General features: G+C 42.3%; 1 protein-coding gene across 2 annotated transcripts; it reads left to right on the forward strand.

Moving 5' to 3' along the window:
• The first annotated feature begins 766 nt into the window (after window positions 1–766).
• Window positions 767–11,968, forward strand: SUV39H2 (suppressor of variegation 3-9 homolog 2). 2 transcript variants are annotated; one of them, XM_039570757.1, is made up of 7 exons: window positions 767–844; window positions 1,844–1,989; window positions 2,939–3,610; window positions 5,517–5,663; window positions 7,208–7,337; window positions 8,739–8,854; window positions 9,738–11,968. In XM_039570757.1, exons 1-6 carry the CDS (start codon window positions 826–828, stop codon window positions 8,846–8,848), a joined length of 1,224 nt encoding a protein of 407 aa, XP_039426691.1. In that variant the 5' UTR covers window positions 767–825; the 3' UTR covers window positions 8,849–8,854; window positions 9,738–11,968. The 2 variants fall into 2 exon arrangements, with proteins under 2 accessions (XP_039426691.1, XP_039426692.1); XM_039570758.1 differs by having other exon boundaries at window positions 10,958–11,968.
• Window positions 11,969–12,071: the final 103 nt, after the last annotated feature.

Here is a 12,071-nt window from a genome sequence, read left to right on the forward strand (position 1 = left end):
AGAAAATAGAGCAAGGAATACCTGTGTGGATTTGAAGAGAGCTGTACTCCATTACCTGGGATTTGAAGTGAACTTGAAAACCTCTTCTACAGCCACCTGAAAGGAGGTTGTAGCCAGGGGAGTCGGGCTCTTTCTGCCAGGCAACCACTGCCAGGGTGAGAGGTTGCTGACTCCTAAGCTGTGACAGAGGACGTTTGGGATGGACAGTGAGAGGAATTTCTTCACATTAAAGGTAATTAGGCATTGGAATGGGCTGCCCGGGGAGGTGGTGGAGTCACGGTCCCTGGAGGTGTTTAAGGAAAGGCTGGACATGGCGCTCAGTGCCGTGGTCTGGTTGACGAGGTATTGTTTGGTTATAAGTTGCACTTAATGACCTCAGAGGCCTTTTCTAAACTAATCGATTCTGTGATTCTGTCAAAGCTACATTAATAGTAAACACCTCATCTGAGTGAGGTGTGATGACGGTGTAACTTTTTTTTTTTTTTAAACAAGAAAGACCATTTCTCTGAGGTTCTTCCTTTCAGCTCTGCCCGGGGACGAAGCTGCCGCGCGCTTCCCCCGCCTGCCCCAGGCACTGCAGAGCTCTATAAGAACAAAAGAGAAACGGCTTGAACTCCGTCCCGCTCCATTTCAACCATTCTCCGCGCCGTTCCCGCTTTCCCAGCCCGTCTCGCCGGGCGCCCCTCACACCAGAGGCGGGAAACCGGGGGGGAGGGGGGGGGGAACGGGCGGAGCCGCGCGCGCGCCGAGCCGCCCTCTCCGCTCCGCCCCCTTCCGGCGGGGGGTGGAGCCTGCGCGGCCTGAGCGCGGCCCGCCGCCCCCAACATGGAGGGCTGGCGAGGAGGTGAGGGGGGAGCGGGCTGGGGCTGGGGCCGCCCGGGGGCTCTGCCGCACCCCCGGGCGCTGGGGGGCCGGGACGGACGGGGGGAGGACGGGCGGGGAGGCTCCCTTTCGCTCTCGGCGCTGGGAGCTGCTACCGGTCCCTGTCGCCCGGCTCCGTCAGGACCGTTCCCGCCGCCCCTGCCCACAGACCCCTGGCGGGGCGGGGAGGGAAGGGCTGTGGGGGTCTTGCCCTCTTCCCTGAGGGTCCTGTCCGCTGCCCCGGGGGAGCTGTGGGAGGAGGACGGGAGGTGCCTGCGGTAGACATGGAACGGGGGTGGGACGCGGGAGAGGCGCTGGATCCCGGTGGCGGCCGCGGGAAAGGCACCGCTGCCCCCTCCCCAGCTCCTGCGCTGTGAACTGCGCCGGGGCCGGGGCCGGAGAGCCCCGTGGAGCCCGGGGGGAGGCGGCTCCCGCTCTGGACTTCATCCAGCCCCTTGATCCCGGTGCTTCCCGGGCTCTGCGGAGTGTCTCGTCCCTCTAAATCCGCCTGGCTGACAGGGCACTTGCGATCCTTCTGGATGCGGGCGGTGGGTCTCTATTTCCTCGTCCAGTCACCATGGTTGCATCGCAAATGCTCAGTTGCGCTTGACTACAGAAATTTGGCGGTCTTATTAAAGAATGGAGGTTTCCTGCTTGCCGTAGTTCAGTTATGCGTTGCTGTAATTGTAGAGAAATTGCTCGGTTCTTAGTGTAGCTTTCACCTGTGGAAGTCTCTGCCCTCCAAAATATTTGTTGTTCTTTATAAGTGTACGTACTGTACAGAATAAAGGTGCAGGGAGGGAATCATTGACGTGTTTTGCTTGACCTGTTAGAGAAGGGTTGAGTTGAAGACACTGCAGTTGTACAAGAGACTCGTGGACTGCTGTCAGAAATGGTAATGTGGGGACTCTGGGATGAGGCATAATGATTTCAATTTAGCTGAGACATTAAATAGGATTCTTTACCAATTTTCTTATTGTAGCCTGGTATGTGCCATGTCTAGCTTCACTTGAGACCCTCCAAGAATTATGTAGGAAGGAAAATCTCAGATGTAAATCCATTGGAATCACCAACAGGAGTCTAAAGAGTTATGAGGTGGAATATTTGTGTGACTACAAGGTAGAAGAGGTAAGAGAAACACAGACCAATTTGATCACTCTTTCAGCTGAAATTTGGAAGCAAGCCAAAGGTAGTTTTGCTCGTAATATAAAGCAGCAGGCAGTGAGGACAAAGCTTTTGCTGGCATCAAATTAAATATATTTTAAACTTTGAACTGTAAACAGAAAGTGGTGTAAACTGCTACGTTCAGTAATGTGGAAGTTACAGACGTTAGAATGTGAAATGTTTCACCTTTGCGTATCTGATGCTGATGCTTTAAGTGATAGCTCAGTATGAATTATGATGCCTCTCCCTTTATTTGCAGACAACCATGTGTATTTCTCTCTTGACTCTTTTAGTCTGTTTAACAAATAATTAGGGCCATGTGCTGCAAATGGATTCCTGTGAAATTCGGTCTCAGGATTTGTCCTTGTTACCGTTATTTGTCCTTCTCAAATAAGTGCAAAACATATGCTGCTTTACTGTAAATACAATATTACATGTATCAAATTAATTACTGATCTGGGAGGATGGTTGATATGACCAATAGTGGGGTTTAGACTTTTTTTTGCTAAATTTTGTATTTATTTTTTTTTGTTCTGTATGTGATACAACTGCATTCTGCTTGTGCATATGAGTCATACAGCAGGTTAGCATAACTTAGCACCTGCCTTTACAAACTAGCCTCCTCTTCCTCCAGGTATGCCGTTAGCAATCAGAGTTCATCCCAACTTTTGATTTCTTTGCCCCTAGAGATGATATGTAAAATATGCAAAGTTGTGCTGTAAGTTAATTTGCAAACAAAACCCCTGATTTTTCTCTTTCTCCCCAGTTGTAATGTTTATGGGGACATCAAGGCCTTCTGCCCTGTGTGCTGATCCTTAAGTCCAGAGCCCTTATAGTTGTCTGTGTGCTCTGTGATGCTGGATTTCAGCAACATGAACTCTGGCTAAATCTGTATCTGTTTCTGTATTTCAAGGGCAAAGCATACTATCTTGTGAAATGGAAAGGATGGCCAGAATCTTCAAATACTTGGGAGCCTCGGAAACATCTGAACTGCCCTCTGCTTCTGCAGAACTTTCTTAGAGACAAGAATGAATACTTGTCTCGGGTGAGAGAAGGCAAAGCACTGAAAGTGAGAAACCATGTTAAAGCTTTGAAACCTGCAATTGCAGATTACATTGTAAAGAAGGCTAAACAAAGAATAGCTCTGCAGAGATGGAAAGAAGAACTCAACAGGAAAAAGAATCATAAAGCAATGATTCTGGTGGAAAACACCGTGGATCTTGAAGGCCCTCCTTTAGACTTCTACTACATTAATGAGTATAAACCTGCTCCGGGAATAAATGTGCTCAATGGAATAACAACTGGCTGTGAATGTGCTGACTGCCCTGCTGAGAAGTGCTGTCCAAAGGAGGCTGGGTTTATTTTGGCTTACAATAAACGTAAGAAATTAAAAATCCAGCCTGGCTTGCCCATCTATGAGTGCAATTCATATTGTAGGTGTGGGCCTGACTGCCCGAATAGGATCGTACAGAAAGGGACCCCGTATTCCCTCTGCATCTTCAGAACCAACAATGGCCGTGGCTGGGGAGTAAAAACCCTCCAGAAAATTAAAACAAACAGTTTTGTGATGGAGTATGTTGGAGAGGTAGGTATGTATTTATCTCATATAGGTGAATTACATACCATCAAGGAAATGGTAGGTAAAATCTAGCTGAGCTTTCTCTCAGTTTTAACACTTCTTGACTTCTTCACCCTGAGGGTGGTCAGACACTGGAACAGGCTCTCCAGGGAGGTGATCACGGCAACAAGCCTCATGGAGTTCATGGAGTGTTTGGACAATGGTCTCAGGCACATGATGTATTCCTGGGGATGTCCTGGGCAGGGCCAGGAGTTGGACTTGATAATCCTTGTGGGACTCTTCCAATTCAGGATATTCTGTGATTCTACTGTATAATAGATCAGTCTGCTTTTGAGTAGAGAGATAAAGAGACATTCAAGTCGACAGCAAAATTATGTTGTCCAGAACATTCCTTCATTCCAGAGCAGTTGTAAAAGGTCAAAGGTAAAGAGAATATTTATCTCATATGGCACTAAAGAATTATTTTAGATACATGCCCTAATAGTGCTTCTAAAGGCAAGTCCTTAATTTCTTTCATGGCAATCATATTCTTCATTCTTCCCTGATCATCTTTATTGGAGTTTTTGCTGTTCCCAAAGCACAGTTGTTAGGAAACTGCCTGCACAGTTTGTCAGTCCCTTTTCTGTTTTGTCTGAACTTCTAAGGTGGTATTTCCAAGCATATTTATTAGGGGCAATTAACAGCAAGAATAAGACTCGTAGTACAGACATTATCTGTTCATTCAATCTCATACTATTTCAAGGAGAACTTTTATGTTATAAAATACAGACCTTGACTTCCTCTTGAGATTTTGTATTGCCCTGTGTTTGTTTATATGGTTCAGCCTCTGCTCTGCTCCAGAGCTCTTCACACCAGCAGTTCCCAGCAGCCTCTCTGTTACAGTGTTAGATTTCTACCGCAAATCTGCCTTGCTACTATGTTGACTCAAAGTATTTCCTTCTGTCCCTTTGTACAGTGTTTATGGTCTTAAGTAGATTTCTTCCATGCTTGCTGCCCCAAAGCTTCTAACTTCTCATTTTCATAGGTTTCCTTTAAATATGCAAGAGGTCAGACATTCCAAATATCTCTGTTAATGCAGAAAGGTGATTATGTAATTTTGTTGCTTAAAGGAAAGCAACTTTTCACCTGAATATACTTAATACCTACTGCTAAGGTCTCAAATCTCATCTGTCAGATTTTAGAGGGATTTGTTGTCCAATTCCATCACATTTTGTATCTCTCTTGCTGCCAAATCATTATTTCTTTGCTGAATCTGCACAACAGAATGTGTTTAATGTGACAGGCTGCAGATGAAGTTGTTTAAGCTGTTTCTTCTGTCGACAGTGACACGCTCGCCTAATTGAATAGATTGAGCTTTGTGAAGTGATGTCTGTCTGAGCTGCCATGAATAGGATCTTTCATTGCAGTCAAAAATAGCAGGAAGAAATGCTTCTGGGAAGGAGGAAATGAACATCGGGCTGTAAATGTGGCTGGGTTTTAAAGACTGATACCTGTTGATCATCTGTGCAAAGGGAGAAGGTCAAATCTTGGTTTTATGTGAAAGAAACGAGGCTTTCTGGGTCTTATGGAAAAAGTGCATATATAGAAACCTCAGGCAGAAACAGTTGATTATATTGTCATCATCAAAACTATTAACAGAGGGCGCTGATATGGGTTTTTTTTCCAGAGACAAGGTAGTGCTGTGCATCAGCTGTAGACAAATTGCATCCAGAGAAGTCTCAGTCACTAATTAGTTCAGCTGTATGTCCTCTTATTCTTCATTCATTAGATGGAATGCTATTTTAACATCAAAAACTTACAGTGGTATTTTTTACTAAGTATTTTTCTAACTTGATTGTGATTTTTGTTTTGATTTAGTAATAGTTAATAATATGATGCAGGTTTCTTTTTTCCTTTTTTTTTTTTTTTTTAGGTGATTACAAGTGAGGAAGCAGAGAGGCGAGGCCAGCTCTATGACAACCAGGGAAATACATACTTGTTTGATTTGGACTATGACTCAGATGAATTTACAGTAGATGCAGCTCGATATGGAAATGTGTCCCACTTTGTGAACCACAGTGTAAGACCTTGTTTTGTATACTAAGAATTTGGAGAATTATCCTAATTGTGCTAGAAATGTCTTCTACTGTAAACATTTCCTTACCATATTCACAGTTTTTCTGGAGTCGTTTGCTTCATGCCAGCACAGTCCATTCAATCAGATGATGCAATAAATAGAACAGAATTCTTGGCCTTACTTGGATTGAGACTGCCTATAAAAATCTGGGAGGGAGATGCTGCCTGAAGTGGACATCCTACAGGACTGGAGTTTTCACTGAATCAGCTAGTTCTAGACAACCAAAATAGGGTTGGTTTGGGTGTGTTTTTTCCGAGTATGTGAAATACTTAACATGTGACAGGTCCTTAATAAAATTAGCTAGAGTCATAGATGACAAGAATTGATGTGTTATTTTGTAGCTGGGCAGGATGGAATGTTACTCTGAATTTCATCCTGCAAGTTTGGTAGAGGAAACAGAGAAAACTCCTGTGCTTTCTTAGGTATCTACAGGGGAGAAATGTAATTTTCCCTCCTAATCTAAACTTGCCAGAGAGCTCAAAAGTAAATTTTAATGAGCAATTTTTTGTAGTGTTTTATTCAAGTTCAACTGAAGTACCTAAAGCAAGAAGGCTGAGCTACATTTGTAAGGATTCCTGAACTAAAAATTATTATTTCTTACTGATCCAGTGTTTGTGAGGTATGCAGTCAGTGTTCTACAAATACAGAAAATTCATGTCTTCAGGTTTGTGAGATGATGATACTTGTATTTCATGCAGGCTTGCCAGGGAGAAACAGACAGTTGCTCTTCACTTTCACAAATGGGAGTGAAGTATTTTCAGTCTTCAGTGTAAAGTTAAATGTCTGTAACTTTGCTTCTGATTCTTTAATGTGTGATATATTTCACTGCTAAAGAACAAAAAAACATGCAGATTTTAAGAGTCTCAGGGACTGCTGACTTCTGACACTTAATCCAGAGAAAATGATGAAGTGGTTTCTAGTTCCTGTTTAGTGACCTTCACCCTTCTCCTACCGCCCAGCCCATGGCAGGGAATCCAGAAGCCAAGCAGGTTTGCAGTTGACAGTAGAAATTCATTCATAGTATGAAGATGTTATCCCTGGTCTGGAAGCTATGCTTAAACATCAGTACAGACTAAAGAGTGTGTGAGGCTTGAAATACTAGGTTGTTTTTAATTTTCTTTCAACTTTAATTCTTCTTGTGGGTTTTGTTAGTACATACTAGCCTCTGGATGTAGCTCTAATTACTTTGTCATCATTTTTGTTGTCATCTTTGAAGGTGCCATTTTTTTTCATAGGTTGTTGCATATTAGTGGAGGCTATGTACTGTGTAAAGGTTACCCTCCTGGAAGGACTTGAATCTGAGCTATGAATGTTCTCCTGGAACACTATTTCAATTTGTTTATTTCAGAAGATAACTTAATTGCAGGCTTCTGTCACTGAGACAAGCACCCATTCTTTCTTTCCTGTGACCTTGGTTTACTTAAACACTTCTGTGAAGTTTAGTGTTAATTTTTCTAAACAGAAACTGCATTAATTTTTGTTTACAGTGTGATCCAAATCTTCAAGTCTTCAATGTGTTTATTGATAACCTTGACTTGCGTCTTCCTCGAATAGCGCTGTTCTCTACCCGAACCATCAAGGCTGGAGAAGAGCTAACCTTTGACTATCAGATGAAAGGTCTGCACATTTTAACATGGTTCTTGTGGGAGTTTTGGGGTGCTGGTGGGCTTTACTGCAGGCTGACTGATGGTAGCATTTCAGCTCAGGCATGGCTTTTCCTAACTCAGCTCTGGATTTCAGAACAGTCATCGTTCATGGCGTGTAGGGCAGAGAAGAGCACACCCAGAAGCTTTTGCCTGCATCTCTAGTGCATTTCCTCCCTCAGTGCTCCAAGCACATCAGGGATTGTGGCTGGATTGTCTGGTGAAGCAAATGATTTTGAAGCTTTTTTGCAGGAATGCTCAAAGGTATGGTCAGGCTGCCCTTAAATAAAGCTTTCCTTTATTCAAATTGGCATTTCAGGTAAACTACTTTCTAGGTAATCTGCTAGTGATAGTTACTAAGGCAGTTGTAACAGCAGCATGAGGCACCATAGGTTTGTCTCTGGGTTCTGGTGTCTTTAGGCCTCAGTTGTAGATGTAGGTCCTATGGAACAGCTGTTTCAACTGGGATAGAGTTAATTTCTTCTCAGTAGCTGGTACAGTGCTGTGTTTTAGATTCAATGTGAGAAGAATGTTGATAACTTACTGATGTTTTGATTGTTGCTAAGTGGTGTTTTTGTCAAGTCAAGGACTTTTTTGTGTCTCGTGCTCTACCAGTGAAGAGATACTCAAAAAAAATGTAAAAAAAAAAAGCTGGGAGTGAGCATAGACAGATGACTTGAACTGGTCAAAGGGATATTCCACACCAGAGAATGTCATGCCCAGTATAGAAACTGGGGAGTTATCCAGAAGGGGCTGATCAGAGTTTAGGGATGGTATCTGGGCATTGGTTAGCCATAGGTAAGCAATTGTATTGTGCATCACTTGTGTTTGGCTTTTTCTTTTACTACTACTACACCTAATAATAATAATCAGCATCAGCATAATCAGAATACCATCATTATTACAATATTTTACTGTTTCAATTACTAAACTGTTCTTATCTCAACCTACAAGTTTTACTTTTGATTCTCCTCCCCATTCCACTGGGGTGGAAGTGAGTGAGTGTCTGCGTGGTGTTTGCCAACTGCGCTTAAACCACGGCACTGCCAAATTGATGTTGAATCCTTAAAAGTCCTTTTTTCTCTGTGTTGTCTGTGACACTGACATTGAAGGCCAGTGAAGGCCAGCTGCACTCTCAGCTGATCCATGTGGATACCTGGGGGCTACAAAGCTCAAGTTTGAGTTTTGGATTTCAATGTGTATGCCAGGTGTTGTACAAGTAGTTGTAACAAGGGTGTCAGTGGAATCTGAGTATAGCTTCACACACAACTCTTTGAACTGGGGTGTTAGAAGGCCTTTAGAAGCTGTTTGAGTACTGAGCATGATCTCAGTCTGTCTTTTAGAACTTCCTGACTTGTGTTCATCTGTGTTGCAGGTTCAATAGATCTGACTTCAGACTCTGCTGAAGGTCTTAGCCCATCCAAAAAGAGGATCAGAACTGTCTGTAAATGTGGAGCCGTGTGTTGCAGAGGTTATCTCAACTGAGTTCGGGTATCCAAAGTCAAATATTTTGTTCTTTTTTTAATGTGTTTTAAGAAGACTCTTCTTTCACAAATATATTCAAGTATTCTTACATCTAATATAAATAAGGATGGTGGAAACAAGGCATTGTGTTTGTAATTGAAATGGCATAGGCCAAAGAAAGAGATTGTAGTGTTTCAAGCCAATACAAAACTGATAATGGGGATTAAAAATTCATTTTTCTAGAACAGTTGTTTAGGAAGCAGTAAAATGTATGCAAAGAAAACTCTAAAATGTACCTTGATTTGAACATTCATAGAATCACAGAATAAGCTGGATTGGAAGGGACCCACAAGGGTCATCGAGTCGAAGTCTTAGTCCTGCACAGGACTGTCTCCGAGAGTCACACCTTGAACTTGTGCTTGGTGCTGTGACTGCTTCCCTGGGGAGCCTGTTCCAGTGCCCAACCACCCTGTGGGTGAAGAACCTTCTCCTGATAGCCAGTCTAAACCTCGGGTGACTCAGCTTCAGGCTGTTTTCTCAAGTCCTGTCACTGGTCACCAGAGTGGACAGATCGGTAGCTGCCCCTCTGCTTCCCCTTGTGAGGATGTTGAAGAGCACAGTGAGATCTCCCCTCAGTGCCATGGTCTGGTTGACAAGGTGGTGTTCAATCATAGGTTGGACTCGATAATCTCAAAAGTCTTTTCCAACCTAATTGATTCTGTGATTCTGTAATTGGTATTAACAGATCCCAGGTGTAAAACTTGAACTTCTTAGCTAGTGTTACGTAGAATTTTTTCAGTTGTTATGCTCTGATTTTTAGTTAAGATTCTGTAGGAGGACTGCAGTTCCACAGAGCATTTGTAAATATGGGATTGTCAGAAGTAACATTCGCTGTTTGTTTTCATTGCAGAAATTTGGCAGTCATGGCTGAAACAAGTTGCTGGCTACACTTTGGAAATAGATAGCAAAAGGTTAAGGAGAGCAGCCCATTGTCTAACAAAGCAAATGCATTGTGGAGATATGCTCTGTTATCTGTTAGGTGCAAAAGAGCCCTGGGATTGATGTATATTCACAACTGGTTTTGGTTATTTTTACATACTGTGTTTTTTTTACCTAGTGACAGACTTCTAAGATACTAGGCCTGTATTTTCTGGTTGCAAAAATGTTAACTTCAGTGAAGTTAGACTAGGGGTGAATATACCCATTTGCTGTAGACATTTGTAAGATGTTCTTGAATGTAAAGGCTGAGAAATGTGCTGTTCTTCAGCTGCTTGAGTCATCTTTTTTTTTTCCTGATCATCTTAAAGTTGTCTCAATCTATTCATAACATATGCTAAGTTTTGCTTGGCTTCAAAACCACTGAAGAGCAGTTGAGGTGGGTGATGAGTGGAGTTACAGCCAAGGTCCATGCTCTAGGTATGATCCAAATGCTTTATTCTCATGGATTCAAAGCTTGTAAAACTTGCATATTGCTTACAAGTCACATAAATGTTGACAGGGTCAGGCAGAATAATGTTGCTCCATAAATGGATGCTCCATAGCTGGCTGCTGGCTATGTATCATAGGTCAGCTAGTTGCCTTTATAAGGTGCACAGCTGTTGGCTCAGGTGAATGAAGTCAAGTACCCAGCATGTAACTGTTTACTTAATTTGTTAGAAAATGCCTTAAATTCCATGTTAATTACTAGCACTTCAGAAAGAGCATTTCAATGTTGTTCCTTAAGAAGCACAGTTGCATTTGTACTGAAGATCTGGCTCTTTGGTAGCAAATGACATTTTATATGCTACTAGCCAAAATCAGTTTTAAACTTTTGGTGAAGAGCATGGGCCACTGGAAATGCTGTGTGAGTTTTGTAATCTACAATACAGAGATACACATTGAAATAGAGACTTTATATTGTTTAATGAATAGGAGAAAGTTTGCCTAGATTTGGAAGTATTTGATGTGATCAGGCTCACCTGTATCCACACAGTTGATAACCGCTGAGTCTTGTCAGTTTTTATTATGCCATATCTCTAATGATTTTTTTTTTTAATTTAAAGTTTTAAGTGGAATATGGAGCTTTAATGTCAGCAAACTCTAGATGATCTTGCATCGTTTAGAATCATTAGTGCTTTCTCTTGCATGTAGCTCAAGTGAGCAGTGCATTCCATGTGGATGGAATCTGCAGTCTCCAGCTCCTTAATCTGCTGCAGTCGGCAGCCTGCACTGTCCCTGCAGGACGGAGTGGCTGCGGCAAGAGATGGATTCCTTGCTCCAAGAGATGGATTCCTTGCTCCAAAAGATGGATTCCTTACTCCAGCCTCCCCTGTGCCGGGGCACAGGGTGGGCCCCAGGCTCTGTCTCTCCCCATGCCCAGTTTGATTTAAATATTGCAAGTTGGTGCATTTTAGAAGGTAATAGTTGTGGCAGTTGTACTGGAGTGCAGTGTCTCCTTTTCCAGAGGCAGAGAATGTTATCACCAGCACTGGAATAATGCTGCTGTTTGTTAAGGATATGTGTGTTATCTTCTGCCATAAATAAAGAACCGTTAATTTGTGTTCTGGGAGGTAGCAGTATTTTGTATTTATTTGAAGGAAACCCATGGATCCAGTTTCCAACATAAGAGCCTTGAACAGTATTTTATATTTACATATTCAGTGTATTTGGATTGCAGTCAGTAAATGAGCTCAATGGGACACTGTGTCACTTTTAAAACTCCTTTTACTGTTTTTATGAGTTTGGCAGAAAATTGCCGAATTGGAAATGCAGAAAAAGCTGTTTTCAACTTCTTAGGGAACCTAAACCAGCCCAGCTTCTGCCTTTGTTTTGCTTTGTGGTCTGTTGGCATCGTCACGGTCACCAGTCGTGTATGCACTTCTTGGGGGCTGGTGACCTGTCCTCCAGCTGTTCATTTTTGTTGGTTTTATTTTTATTTTTTGGTAGCAAAACTAAAGCTGCAAGATCACCTGTAAGAAAAGCTATTGTCTATTTATTTAATCTCCAATTAAGTCAATCTTTTGGTTATTTTTAATGTATGTTTTAGGAACTGTATTAGAATATGCAGTTTGTAAGCTCAGGAACATTTTCTTTTCATATTGTGTCATCTCTAGTATTGCTATCTTCCTATAGTTTTTGATAAAATAAATTAAATTTAGTTTTTCTCTTGTTGTTGTCATTCTTAAAAAAAAAAAAAAATTAGGCTGTCAAAATTAGTTTTAGCAGTAGAATTTGCTTTAAGACTGCAACCTCTTAATTCTTGGCC

Source organism: Corvus cornix, chromosome 1A (assembly GCF_000738735.6).
Source record: "Corvus cornix cornix isolate S_Up_H32 chromosome 1A, ASM73873v5, whole genome shotgun sequence".
NCBI lineage: Eukaryota > Metazoa > Chordata > Aves > Passeriformes > Corvidae > Corvus > Corvus cornix.

Bases quoted from the DNA above. Each gene is read 5' to 3' on its own strand.
- SUV39H2 (XM_039570757.1), top strand. The intron at 1,990-2,938 runs GTAAGAGAAACA...CTGTATTTCAAG, and splicing joins GTGACTACAAGGTAGAAGAG to GGCAAAGCATACTATCTTGT. The intron at 3,611-5,516 runs GTAGGTATGTAT...TTTTTTTTTTAG, and splicing joins TGATGGAGTATGTTGGAGAG to GTGATTACAAGTGAGGAAGC.